The sequence below is a fragment of the Sinocyclocheilus rhinocerous genome, unplaced genomic scaffold (genome assembly GCF_001515625.1).
Source record: "Sinocyclocheilus rhinocerous isolate Xijiao unplaced genomic scaffold, SAMN03320098_v1.1 scaffold3377, whole genome shotgun sequence".
NCBI classification, from domain to species: domain Eukaryota; kingdom Metazoa; phylum Chordata; class Actinopteri; order Cypriniformes; family Cyprinidae; genus Sinocyclocheilus; species Sinocyclocheilus rhinocerous.
In genome coordinates, this window is record NW_015654499.1 from 256,284 (window position 1) to 269,510 (window position 13,227).

The 13,227-nt window shown below is 37.8% G+C and overlaps 2 protein-coding genes across 3 annotated transcripts in view; both read right to left on the bottom strand.

Moving 5' to 3' along the window:
• Positions 1-5,385, bottom strand: part of LOC107717212 (uncharacterized) — a 6,348-nt gene extending 963 nt beyond the window's left edge. Inside the window, exons 1-9 of the mRNA XM_016523894.1 lie at positions 5,323-5,385; positions 4,210-4,306; positions 3,827-3,950; positions 3,581-3,738; positions 3,280-3,336; positions 2,600-2,742; positions 1,981-2,146; positions 1,425-1,564; positions 605-767 (exon numbers count right to left, since the gene is read on the bottom strand). Coding sequence (XP_016379380.1) covers positions 605-767; positions 1,425-1,564; positions 1,981-2,146; positions 2,600-2,742; positions 3,280-3,336; positions 3,581-3,738; positions 3,827-3,950; positions 4,210-4,306; positions 5,323-5,345 — 1,071 coding nt within the window. The 5' untranslated portion in view covers positions 5,346-5,385. The remainder of the gene's footprint in view (positions 1-604; positions 768-1,424; positions 1,565-1,980; positions 2,147-2,599; positions 2,743-3,279; positions 3,337-3,580; positions 3,739-3,826; positions 3,951-4,209; positions 4,307-5,322) is intronic.
• A 6,288-nt stretch (positions 5,386-11,673) lies between these two features.
• igf2bp1 (insulin-like growth factor 2 mRNA binding protein 1) overlaps positions 11,674-13,227 on the bottom strand; it is a 41,502-nt gene continuing 39,948 nt past the window's right edge. For both annotated transcript variants that reach the window (XM_016523895.1, XM_016523896.1), the window contains exons 14-15: positions 12,953-13,066; positions 11,674-12,780 (exon numbers count right to left, since the gene is read on the bottom strand). In XM_016523895.1, the coding sequence (XP_016379381.1) occupies positions 12,634-12,780; positions 12,953-13,066 (261 nt within the window). In that variant the 3' untranslated portion in view covers positions 11,674-12,633. The remainder of the gene's footprint in view (positions 12,781-12,952; positions 13,067-13,227) is intronic.

The following is a 13,227-nucleotide window of genomic DNA, read 5'->3' on the forward strand; positions in this document are numbered from 1 at the left end:
TTTGCGCAGCGCAGAGTAACGCGTCGTGTGTGTGTGTGTGAGGGGAACAGGGTCACAGGAGAGTGAACTGCCTGTCAGAAATCATAGCACGTCAGCTGTCTTAACCGCGGCTTGTGTACTGTATCATCACTGTGTCTGTCATGCGACCTTTAAACCAAGGCAAGTTTAGTTCAGAATGTAAAAATGTCAAGTGGGGCAAAAGTGTAAAAGTGTAATGATATCTATGAATTAATAATAATTAAAAAAAAAAACTTTTTACCTTGAAAAAATACACTTGAAAAATTGAACTTGAAATTATAAAAACTCACATGCATTAAATGTGTAAGGAAAATATGGTATTACTTTACACTTCATGGTGGTGAAAAACATTTAAAGTTTCAAGAAAGGTTTCAATTTTTCAAAAACATACCAAGTCAGCATGAACGCAATGAGTACAATTTATAAGAATTTGGAATAACATTTATGAAGTTTGAATATGGCACAAATTTGGTGCAAAAATCAGCAACGACATGGATATTTGCATATTTTGATGCTTTGCGTCATGATTAGTAAAACAGAAATATGAATTAGTGAATTGTAATAAAACCTTTTCACTTTTCCTCACCTGTAGATCGGTGATATCAAGCAGACTGCCGTCTTTTCTCACAGACAGGAGAGTAGCTCGGCCTTGTGATGGGTATCCCTCCTCAACCCTCAGCTGACATACAGTGGTCGCAGTCTTGAGAAAGATCAGAAGCTTTTCAGCAGGACACCAATCTATCGCAAACCTGACGAAACAAGCGAAAAAATGTAAACGAGATACAGGAAGTACATTTCTTCATAGTGTAAAGCCAGTTTCCCATTTCTTGCTTTATAGAACGTAATGTTGAGATCCAGTGTTGTTGACTTAAATTAAAACATTTCTCAAGATTCAAGATTTTTTTATTTGTCACATACATGGTTATATAGAGAATATATGACCAGCAGTGAAATGTAAGTCAGGTCCGCTCCATGGACAGTGCAATTATTAAAGAATACAAACACAAGAAAATTATATATAAATATAGGTATGGAAAAAGTAAGATAAAAAAATAAGAAAAAAATAAAATGTGCAGGACAGTATACTGTAGACGCAACTGATTCTCAGCAACTGAGATCCAATAAAACCATAAAAGACAGCGGTGAACGGGTTACTTTAATGATATACATTATTGCAAGCTTGCATGGTGTAGTATTAAAAAGAATCAATGTAAGCTAATGTAGTAATGTAGCTTTTTAGCAATAAAAACTAAGCAATAAAAAAGACTATGTGGCTGACAACATTTCACAGATGAACCTTTTTCTTTATCAGTAACTTGTGATGAATCTGAACTTTACTGCCATAAAATATAGAAATGATAATAAGATTTATGAGAAACGTATGTATACATTTTAAGAAAATGTACCTGGAGTGCAGAGCCTGAATCTCAGACAGCATCTCTCCTTGACTTATGTACCGCTCCATCACCTCCACAAGGGCGGCGCTCACTTGCCTAAGACGCCCATTCACCGCCTCCTCTCCAAGACCAGCTGTTCCCTGAAACACCTGAAACAAAGGAAAAAGAGATATATTTACAATAATGTAAAAATAGAAAATGAAAACCAGAAAAGTTTAAAAATATATATAGTTCTAGAGGAATATTAGTTTTTAAAATATTAGCAGTATCAGTTTAATTCAAAAGCTTGTCAAAAATAGTTTTAGAGGTTCCACATGTTTTAAGTTTTGGTAGTGTAAATAGTGCTGTAGATAATGTTTTTTGCATTCTTGTCCTATTTAATACAGCATAACAAATTATAGTATCATCATAATGTGAGTGAAGTGTGTGTGTACAAAATATAGGCATGTTCAAAATATATGTTTTATAATTTAGAAGCACGTTTTTTCTTTGGCAATTCATCACTCACTTCATGTATCACAGATCTCAGCATCACTATAGGGAAAGATATGCTGAGACACAGTACCTGGAGATGGAATTCATCGCTGGTTGTCATGGTGATTGAGACACGCAGGGGTTCAAGTGATTTTTCGGCAGCACGAGGCAAGAGCTCAAGGCACAGCTCAGAGGAACTGACTGACAGCAGCCTGAACTGCATGTTTCTGTGAGTCACTGTGACCCAGGTCTGCAGCCTGAGAGACAAAGAAAATAAGAGGAAGAGAAGGGGAGCTTATTGTATTATAAAAAATGTTTGAATATTTGAAGAATCTTCACTGTAATCAGCAACCTAACCCAGTCACTATGAAATCTAAAAATCTAAAGTATGCAGCTGTAAATTAGGGATTTATGCATCTCTCTCTTAAATTTAATATGGTAAATTTAACATCCTGACAAAGGTCTATTACTCCAGTCTTCAGTGTCACATGATTCTTCAGAAATTATTCTAATATGCTGATTTGCCACTGAAGAAACATTTCTAATTATTTTTATTATAAATGTTCAAAACAGTTGTGCTGCTTAACATTTCTGTGGAAACTGGGATATTATTAAATTTTTTTTGGAGTCTTTGATGAACCCTGAAGTTCAAACAACAGCAAAAACAGTAGCAAAAAAAAAAAAAAAAAGACTCATATATACAGACTCACCCATCTCTTAATATCGTCCAGTCACTAATTCGAGCATGCTGTTTTTCAACCTCATCCTTGAACTTAGAAAGCCGCAAATCACACACATTCACAGTGCTTTGGGCTGCCTGGAGGGAATCTTCCAACTGAAAGCTGATTTGTTTCTGTGTGAGAGAAAGGAGTAAGAATTCAACCAAGCTGATTCTACCAGTTTGTCCCACAGTAGGGTGGCCATATGTGCCATTTCTACGGGACACGTCCTGGCCAGGATTTTTATATTGCCTAAAACATCCAAAGTAGTTTGACCAATAACATGCAGGTATTGTTCATAATCGACCAATCGTGGCGTGTCACACGTGAGAAGGTGAGAACGATCAAAGCGATGCAGATACGCGCACGTGTTTGTTCGTTCGTTCGACTTGAAGCTGCTTACCGTTCATTGTATGACACCAAAGTACCGCGAGAGCGATTTGAAAGCATAAGGAGCCGTCTGCTCTGCTCTCTATAGCTCGTGAAATAATGCCATACAACAATCGATCTGCACAGTGCAAACAGCCAAAACCTGGATATTTTAGGCAATATAGAAATCCTGGCAAGGGTGCGTCCCGTAAAAATGGCCCGTATGGTCACCCTATCCCACAGCCTTTTTTGGTGAAGAAAAGTGGAAATTATTTGAAGTTTAAAGCGAGTGGATGGCTTACCTCAGCCCTCTGATTTCGTTTAGCTGTGATTCTCTCCTTCTCTTTGCACTCCTCTTTCTGAACAAGAATGAGATTTCATGTACAATACAACAGTAAGAATATGCAAGAGTGAAGCTCCATGTTTAGCTATCATTGTTTCAGTTCATGAGTTTAAAGCCACACAGAAACAACCTGCAAAAAACTGCTTTTTATCAGATTAATCAAATGCATAAATCTTATGTGCTGGATGAATCAGATAAAAAGCCATTCCTGAATTGAATGATAAAAGAAAGGCAGACAGAAAAAAGAAAAGTCTGACTACCTTTAGCTGGAGAGTGGACAGTAGAGTCTCCAGTGTCTTCCGTTTACCCTGAAGCTCTTCCATGCGAACCCGGAGAGTGTTGATCAGTCCCTCCACCTCCTGAACTCTATCTTGATATTCAGCTTTTAATGCCTTCCATGCAGAACGAGCTTCACTACCTGTGTGCCAACACACCCGAAACAAAGCACCATTTCGCAAATGTAGCAATGAACAGTCATATACAATAATTCATGATGTGTGTGTTACCTGGGTTTTGGGGACATGGCTCATTCACCAGCTGATCCGCTGACTCTAGACCTGCCAGCAGCTGGATCATGTCATCCACCACGCACAGCTGTCTGAATATATGCTTCTGTTTTCGCCTGCAGTCCTACGCAAACCATCACAGAACATAAAACATCAATATTTCATTAATGTATATATATGTTTAATGTAAATAACTTTATACCACAGTACTACAGTTATTGTTACTACAATAAAACCATGGCAGTTGGGTATTAGCCAATCCAATTAAAAAATAAATAAAATAATTTGAAGGAAATCCCAATTTATTGTTAAATAATGTTGATTTTTTTTAAAAGTTAGTTATGGCATAAACTACAGTTACACATAGCAGAACACAAACTTACCATCAGATAAGGAGCCATAATTTCTCCCTCTCCTGTTTCCTGCACTTCGGTGGTGTTGCATGATTTCAGGAAGGAAGGGTCAGTCCTTTCCAGAACCCTGAAATCAGAGAATATTATTTAGTGTTTATTAAATCTTATTTGTTCATATTTTATGCCCTTAAAAACAAGGACCATAGAAAAAACAAACATCAGCTTGAGAATATTTGAGGCTTTCAATATCTTGGGTCATTTTGTTTAATCCTCTGATTAAAGATTAAGGCCCGGTTTCACAGACAGGGCTTAAACTAAGCCAGGATTAAGTCTTAGTTCAATTAGGGAATTTAAGTAGCTTTTATAAATGTGATTTAGAAAAAAACATTACTGGTGTGCATCTTGAAACGAAACAATAACACTGACAAATTTTATGATATGTCAGTGCAACTGGCTTTCGGTTAAAACAGCTCAAACATGCATTTTAGTCCAGGACTAGCTTAAAGGGTTAGTTCACCCCAAAAAAAAAAAGAAAATTCTGTCATTAATTACTCACCCTCGTGTTGTTCCAAACCCGTAAGACCTTCGTTCATCTTCGGAACACAATTTAAGATATTTTTGATGAAATCTGAGGGCCTTGTCTTGGAATCCGGGGGTAAATGTCTTAAATTATTTAATTAAAATGTTCTCGTGAAAGTTCATCGGTGCAGTATTTCAAATAGTGTGGCAGCATGTTGAATGTACGCGGTCACAAATATAAAGATGACAGTCATACAGAGTTATGAGAACGGGTGTTTGGGTCTAACACTAAACACTAAATGGTTACAAATGATTAAAGATGCTTTAGAGGGTTAATGTAATCACTGTGGTGGCTCACACTGAGTGGCCGCCTTTTTATTGTAATAACAATAACTGTATTTATGGTATTTTAGCGAAAACTACAGTTACAGCGGTGACTTAAGGTAACGTTAGACACACTTTTAGTTTGAGCGTTTAGCTGTCACCATCCAAATAACGACTTGCCAGAGAACTAATTTAATTCCAATAGCGACAGGGCATTTTAAACGTATAAAGCGCTATAAAATAATTCAAATATTTTATTAATTCCATATATGTCTTTATGGTTTGATAGACAATACTCACGCCTCAGTTCTCTCCGTCGCCATTTGTGTTTTGAAACTTACCGCCGAACGCTGATTGGTCAGAACTGTGACGCCTACGTCACATATGTCCACCAATCCTTGATCTATAAATGAAACCTTTAGATGTTCATAAATAGGACATATATTTACAGCCAAATAACAACACATAGGTCTATTTAAAATATATTCACAACATTGCATAAATACTTTTTTATTTGTACATTATTTGTACATAGTAGGCTACTTAACCTAATTCATATTTTCTATTATCAATAGGCTAACAGTGTATGTTCTAGGTTGTGTTACTTGTATATTTGTCTATTTAAACATAGACTTATACAGGAAATACACATTTTATGCGTACATTAATGTTTATGCGTACATCAAAAGCGTTCTCATTTATTATAAAGAATATTTAGTATAAAGAATAAAGTTAAGCAGTTGTATGTCAGTCGTTTAATACGACTAATCAATAAATAGAATTAATAAAATGCATAGATGCAAAAATAATTAAAAGATGAAGCAAGTCAACTACTAGTTTGCGACAAGCAAATAAACACATTACATAAATACAATACAAAATGGAGTAATACTTTTTTTTTTTTATCATTCCTGGTGATTTCTGTAATAACTCTTTAAATATTTTTAATTAATCCTCTTCCACGATTAAACCGGAGGGGAGCAAAATTTCGTTTCTTCCTGGAAAAACACTCAGGTCTCACGTAGCCTAAGTGCACACCTTTCAGAAGACTTTTTTTTTCCCTTGAAGAAAATCATATTAATTTTCTAACTTCAACACTTTCTCGTTTTTTCAAATTATATGGGGAGACCAGGCCTAGTTGTCAGACTCATCATAATGGGAACCTGCCATAGCTATAATAGGCTTTTCAGCTACATTTATACAGTAAACAATTGTGACACACAAAACAATTTTTACTTCAACTTAAATATTCCAAATGCAATGAAAATGTATCCTGTTATCAATTAATTACATTTACATGAATTAATGTATTCATTTATAATATCATTTAAAATTATATTACTTTGTGACCTATAAAAATCTCATTATCTTGAGAACATTGGTCTACCTTTTTCTTTTAAATCTGCCTTCACTGTAGTACTACGGTGTTCAAATCTTTAAGAGGTGTTTGAAACCAAAATACAAAACTATTTTTACAAAATATAGTTGTGTAACTGCACTTTTGACTCAAAACCTTATATTTACTGAGATACAAATTAGTGACAACAAATCTTGGTCAAATTAGTTTACATGAATCTCGTAATCATATCAAAAACCATGCCAATATTTGCATTAAAATTACATTGAATATCTAATGATTAAATTCACTGAAGAACACAAGCAGTCAAGATTAAAAATGGTGCACTGTAATATAAAGCATTTTAAATTAGGATGAAAATCTAAGCTAAATGTGCCCAAGCAGAGACAAAAATACACAAATACAGTCCAGACACAAGACGACACCAGTTTACTCATCTTTTATTGTCACATTCATATCTATGCTCTGTATTCTTTACAAGGAGTTCAAAACAATTGTGGATGAGAATCAAAGAAAATCAGGCAGGCAGAGGCTGAAAGTCCTGATAATGTCTGCGGCACCTGCTGGAAGAAGGGTGAAGGGGTAAAGGTGGTCTCCTTCCTCTCTCATCCTCCTAAAATGTGCCCCATTTAATTCGACAGACCTTCACTCTCACGTTGCATCATTACAGGTGAAATGAAACCATAAAAATGAAAACGATTTCAGCATCGTGCTGCTCTGTGCGGCCTGAAAAGATACTATTATGTTGCGGTTCACAGAGAAAGAGAGCAGATCCTATTGCAAACATAAGAGATACAATCCTATGTCATATTTAAAAAGCCATCAGAAATATAAATCAAATAGAAAGATGAAGAATTTGTAAGTTCAAAATAAAGTCAGTTTAATAATAATGAAAAAAAAAAAGAGATTGGATAGTGAAACTGACATGTTTATTTCCCCTCCCACATTTCCATTTATTCCATTTCCAAATTCATCCTGAACAATTTCAAAAACAACTGAAGAAAAATCATCTTTGGAAGTAAAAGACTCCTATGCACTACAGTATATGGAGATGCTGCTACCCAGTTGCTTAGGTCATTTATTATTATTATTATTATTATTGATTCATTAAGCTTAACATTTTCAAAATTAACTTTTTCTGTCCTTTTTAGTTTTATGATCTGTTCTATATCCGTTTGTCTTTATTCTAAGAGGTAGATCAACAAAAAAAGAAAAAGAAAAAAAATTTAAAACATGGTTACAGGAGTCGATCCTTTTGATTCAGGCCGTGAAGTCATAAAATGGGACTACAGGTGGAGGACAGAATATTAGTAGAAGCTCCGGGCAGGATGTGCCATTTTGTTGCCGATTTGAATCTAGTTTCACCAACAAAAAAAAATGGGGAGTGTTGTACTTCGGGTCAAGGCTGCATGGCATGGAGGTAGTGTGGTGCCATCGGACACAGAGGAAATAGCGCAACAGGCACAGTTGTGCGTTTCGTCTACAGAGGTATCGTTAGGCACTCTACGAATGCTGGCCTAGTTACGCTTGTGCCATTAGTTTCATAATAGTCAGGTCTTATGGTGCGTCCAAGTCCTCCTGGGAAGTTTTTGCACTCTAAAAAATGCTGGGTTGTTTCAACCCAACTTTGGGTCAAATATGGACTAACCCAACCGTTGGGTTAAATTGTTACATTAAATTTTTAACCCAAAAGTTGGGCTAGTCCATATTTGACCCAAAGTTGGGTTGAAACAACCCAGCATTTTTTTTAGAGCGTGGGAAGTTGTAATTACGATGCCAGGTGTGTTCAAGTCACTGATGGGTGCAAGATTTTTTAACTTCTATAAATGATGTATAAAGAATGCACATCAGATGTGGTTTTTCTTTATGTTTTTATTCAATTTAAGAAGGTGCTGTAATCGTAATTGTACAATGCTACTATATTTTGTACATGCGATCCATTGCGCCCGCAATATTTTGTCACCGACACGCCCCCAACTTGAAAATTCAGGGCTTAAATGACAATTTGCTGGAAAAAGTACACACCCTCAGGCCATCCATCCATTCATCGGAACAGATTTGGAAAAATTCAGCATTACATCATTGCTCACCAACGGATCCTCTGCAGTGAATGGGTGCCGTCAGAATGAGAAATCACTATAACAAGTAATCCACAAAGTAAAGCAATATTATGGATAGAAGACTTGCATTTCACAACAGTTTGAAGTTAAAAACGTCTTGATGGATTTAATCTTACAAACACACAGCTTCTCACTTCACAAGACTGTAACTGATGGACTGGAGTCATGTGGATTACTATGATGTTTCTATCAGCTGTTTGGACTCTCATTCTGACGGCACCCATTCACTGCAGGGGATCCATTGGTGAGCAAGTGATGCTAAACGTCTCCAAATCTGTTCTGATGAAGAAACAACCTCATCTACATCTTGGATGGCCTAAAGGGTGTCTAAATCTTCAGCAAATCTTTGGGTGAACTATTATAAGAGTTTCCCACAACTTTGCGGTGGCGTTCATGTGCATTCAACTCATAAATCTTTCCGACTTGACTTGAATGCACCATAAGTCACAACGTCGGGAGAATTTTAGCTTAATTGTGCACTAACAGAATTTCACAGGCTCTTCGACGTTCCTCCTCCCGTGCAAACAATCACCCCACACATCCGTTTCCTGTCCTGCCACCTTGCCCCGCAAAGAGTCCCAGCTCTAAGCTGGAGTAGTATTCTATCCAGAAATGAAGAGCTAAAAATGTATTAAAACTCAAAAGTGAAATGTAACATGCACTTTCGCTCTCATCTGCTTGATAAAAACAATCTTATGGCTAAGTCTTGAGGTAGCGTTCCTAGTTATGTGAGGTTTGATTCGTCATTTGTAGCACCCAAATGTCTTCCTTAAGGAGAGGCCAGAAACTAGCACGGTGAGATACAACAGTGGCATGCAACGTCAATATGATGATCACATCCAACTAAGCTGCGCTTCAACCTGTGGTCTATGTGTAAATCTATGCACTGCAATGCAACTTTTCCCAGTGGACACTTAACAGTCTGTGTGACAAACGACAGCCATTCGTTTGACTCGTCACAGAATTGCATAAGTTAACAACATACTATCTCTTTTCGAAGCTCAAGTATGCTAAACGGTTCTACGGTTTGTTCAAGCCCTCGCCACCGACAACATGTGGAGGACCTTGAAACAAAAAGGAGAGAAGAAAACACTTCCAAGTGCCAAACAGGAGGCCGACTCGCAATACTCAGGGAACCGTGTATCTATATGAGCACTGCATCCGTTCCTGACTGCGAACAGTCTTAATTAGTTCCGTTTTCCTGGAGTACAACAACAAAACACAAAGTGAACCCCAGTTTGGCACAGGTATTACGTGAAGAATGAATCTTTCGTTAGTATTTCAAATGAACTAGTAGCAGTGTAAGAGGTGTCTGTGCATAAAGAACTCTGATCGAGGAGAAACCTAGCTAAAATCCAAACTATAAATTTGTGGGGGGGAAAAAAACGAATGAGGAAAAATAAATCTTAAAGAAATTCAACATCAAACGACTGAACTGAACAGAGAAAACGGTCACAAACGAGGCCAGCGTGAGAGAGGGCGCTCAACTCCAGAAATGAAACCACACGTCGCTCGCCAAGTCTCTTTTGAATCGGATAATAACGCAAAACTAAAATGAGCGGATGAAGGCAGCGAGTGGTGTGAAGGGATGAAAGGTAAGAACATGTGGGGAAAAAGAGGAAGGGGACAAATGTGGCTTTTAAAATCTTTTACAAAATGTCCACCTGTTCAATGAAACGGTCCAGGGCATCTCCCTCTCATCGCTTCCACCTTTCACCCAAAGAATAATAATAAAAGAGACAAAACAACAAAAAAATGCAATTACAATAATATATCTACTATTTCTGTTTTTTTTTGTCACAACTATGTTAGTTCTTGGAGATCTGCTGTTATGTTAATATTTCTCGCTCACATATTTTTTTGTCTTTTATTGATGAAACAGTTCGCAACCAGATGTCATGTCCAAATAAAGCTTGCTGTCAAAAATAAAAATAAAAACGTTAAAAAAAAAAAAAAAAGGCTGCTGCAGTCTGACCAGAGCAGAAGTGTGTGAGTGTGTCTCGGTGTCTGACAGAAATCTATTGGCTGGAACAGGACAGACACTTCTTTCTGGCCTGAAGAGCAGTATGTATTGTGTCTCCATGGAGATGAGTCATTGACAAGTTCAGTCCTCAAGCAGAAAACAGAAGACTGCCATCTAGTGTGAAAAAGGGAAGCTTAAAAACAAACAAACAAACAAACACAAAAACAAAATAAAAGACCTTGACCGGTTAAAGCACATGAACATGCTAGCAAACCCTTTGTCTGAATGGATCCTGAAAAGGATGTGGTCTGGCAGTGTCCATCCATCTTTAACGGTTAAAAGTCTTTCCATCCTTTATCCAATTAGTATTTTATTCTAAAAAAATACAAACAGTTTTTTTTTTTTTCCCGATTGTTTCGTTAAACAAATTATTTACAGGTTTCAATTTGAGAGATGTGAATGTTTTTATTTGAATTTACTTGGCTTCCGTTTTTCAAAGGTACCTTTTATGTTCTCAGTCAGTTTAAAAAAATGAGTATGACCGAGGCCATAGAGTGTTTTTCTATGTTCCTGCCTTTTTAAAACACCCAAACCACTTCCCCAACAAAAAGATTTAACACTTCAACTCAATTAGAAAACACATTCGCGCACACTTGCACAGGACAATGGGGAAGAACGAGACTCAATCCAAAAATCAGGAGAGAGATGTTGAATGGCTCACATTCAGTGTCTTGGGGCCGAAGATTGTCATCATGCTTTCGTTTTTTCAAGCATGGCGAGTAAGTCAAGCCCTTTCAAATAAGTCATCCAATGATGTCAAAATCTATCAATGCAGAATGATCAAGATTACACCACAGGTGCACAAATATTGGCACAAGTTAGAAAAAGAAGCCATTTTTAGATTTCTACGGTCAGCTTGTATGACAAACAAACGCATATGCGTCAAACTTAAAATCCTGTGGTATGGCAACGTTCATTATGCACCAGTAAAAGATGGTATGACCCGTCCTACGTCCCATTGAATAGTGATTTCAAGTGCGACTCTCCAAGGACCCCCAGGCTGGCCTAAGGCCTACGGGTGAGAGAGACCACCTAAACAATTCATAATTTTTCCTGGGAGTCCTTCTGAGCTCAGGTGAGGGGAAAAAAAACTTCAATTACACTCACGCATACACTCATACCCAAAAAAAAAAAAAAAAAAAAAATTTGGGTGTGAGCGGCGCTACAGCGATCATCGCCGGCGTGGTTTAGGATGGAATTGATGGGTTTCCGCACATCAAAGCTGAGCCACTGCAATACAACTGCAGAGGTCACCTTTAGCCCACACGCTTACTGAACTCTCGCTGCACGTCCCGCCGGCCAAACGGCACGCAGCCTAAAAGGGAAGCCCCAGAAAAACGCCGCAACCCTCTTAAGCCAGGTACTCTATTGTCGATGGTTAAACGTGCAGCATCTCAACACAAAGTCATGAAGATTATATTTACAACCTCATTTTTTTTTTTCATCTCGTCACCCCCACAGTTTAGCGTGGGGGACTTCAAGAGCAGTGTTAACAACTTTGGCCCCTCCCCTCGTCTCTGATAGGTAGGGAGAAGTCACTTGATTAGTGACCCCGCCCTCCAAAAATTGTGATGGATTCTCTGCTCTCTCTTTCCCATCTCTACCTCACTGCATTTCATTAATAATACCACTGAATAAACATTTCTATACATATATCTCTATCTTTAAAAAAACAACAAAAAAAAACGGTAAAAATTTTGAAGTGACTGCTGATGGCTGAGGGTCCCATGTAGCTCGAATCCTTTAGGAATACACACTTTTGAGGGACCTTCATTACACCCTATTCCCAATAAGCAGCTATGTAAAAAAAGCTATGTTTTGTCAGACCTCCTCGCCATCCTCAGTCACTCCACCTGGCCTGGCATCTGGTCTCTGTTTTCTAGTTATCTCTCTTCCAAAAAAAAAAAAAAATCACTTTTTTTTTTCCCACTAAACTTGCTTCCTCGCCCTCTCACAGGCATTTTTTTTTTGTCTTTTTTAATACCCTCTCATTTTGCTGCTTATTTCTCCCTGTCTACCGCTAGGTCTGTGTGTCACTCTCTCTCTCAGTCAGTCCGCTCATTTGTCCTCCCATTTGTCTGTCCGTCTGACTGGGCCCCGGCCTCGGCCTCTCACTTCCTCCTGGGTTCTTGTGCCAGTCCCTGAGGGGTCCCCGGCTCAGACACGGCCTGCGGATGGGGCCCCTGCGAACCTCCTGTACCTCCTTTCTGCTGCTGCTTGACTTGTGTCAAAATTTCCCTGATCTTCCTCTGTGCCAGCTAGAGAGGAGACAAAAAAAATGTGTCTAAAATAAGCATTTTAGCATTGTTTGCTCTGCCAGTTTATTGTAATGTTTTAGCCAAATGAAATGTCAACCAAACTCTTTAGGTGTCCACTCCTAACTAAGCGAAGGACATTTGTGCAGGGAATACAGAAAGATAAGCGACAGACCTGACTTGCGTAAAAGTGGCCGATGATTTTGACGATGACCTGGTCGTGTTCATCAGGGGTCTGCTCTCGGGGAACCACTACTTCAGCAGCAGTGAGGTTCTGCAGTTCATTCACCTATGATGGGTTGTTCAAGCACACATCAATTAAATCAACACATCAACATAGACTTGATTAGCACATTCCATTAATTTGTTTTATTAATGAAGTTATCATATATATATGTATATATATACACACACACACACACAGTATGTATATATATATATATATATATA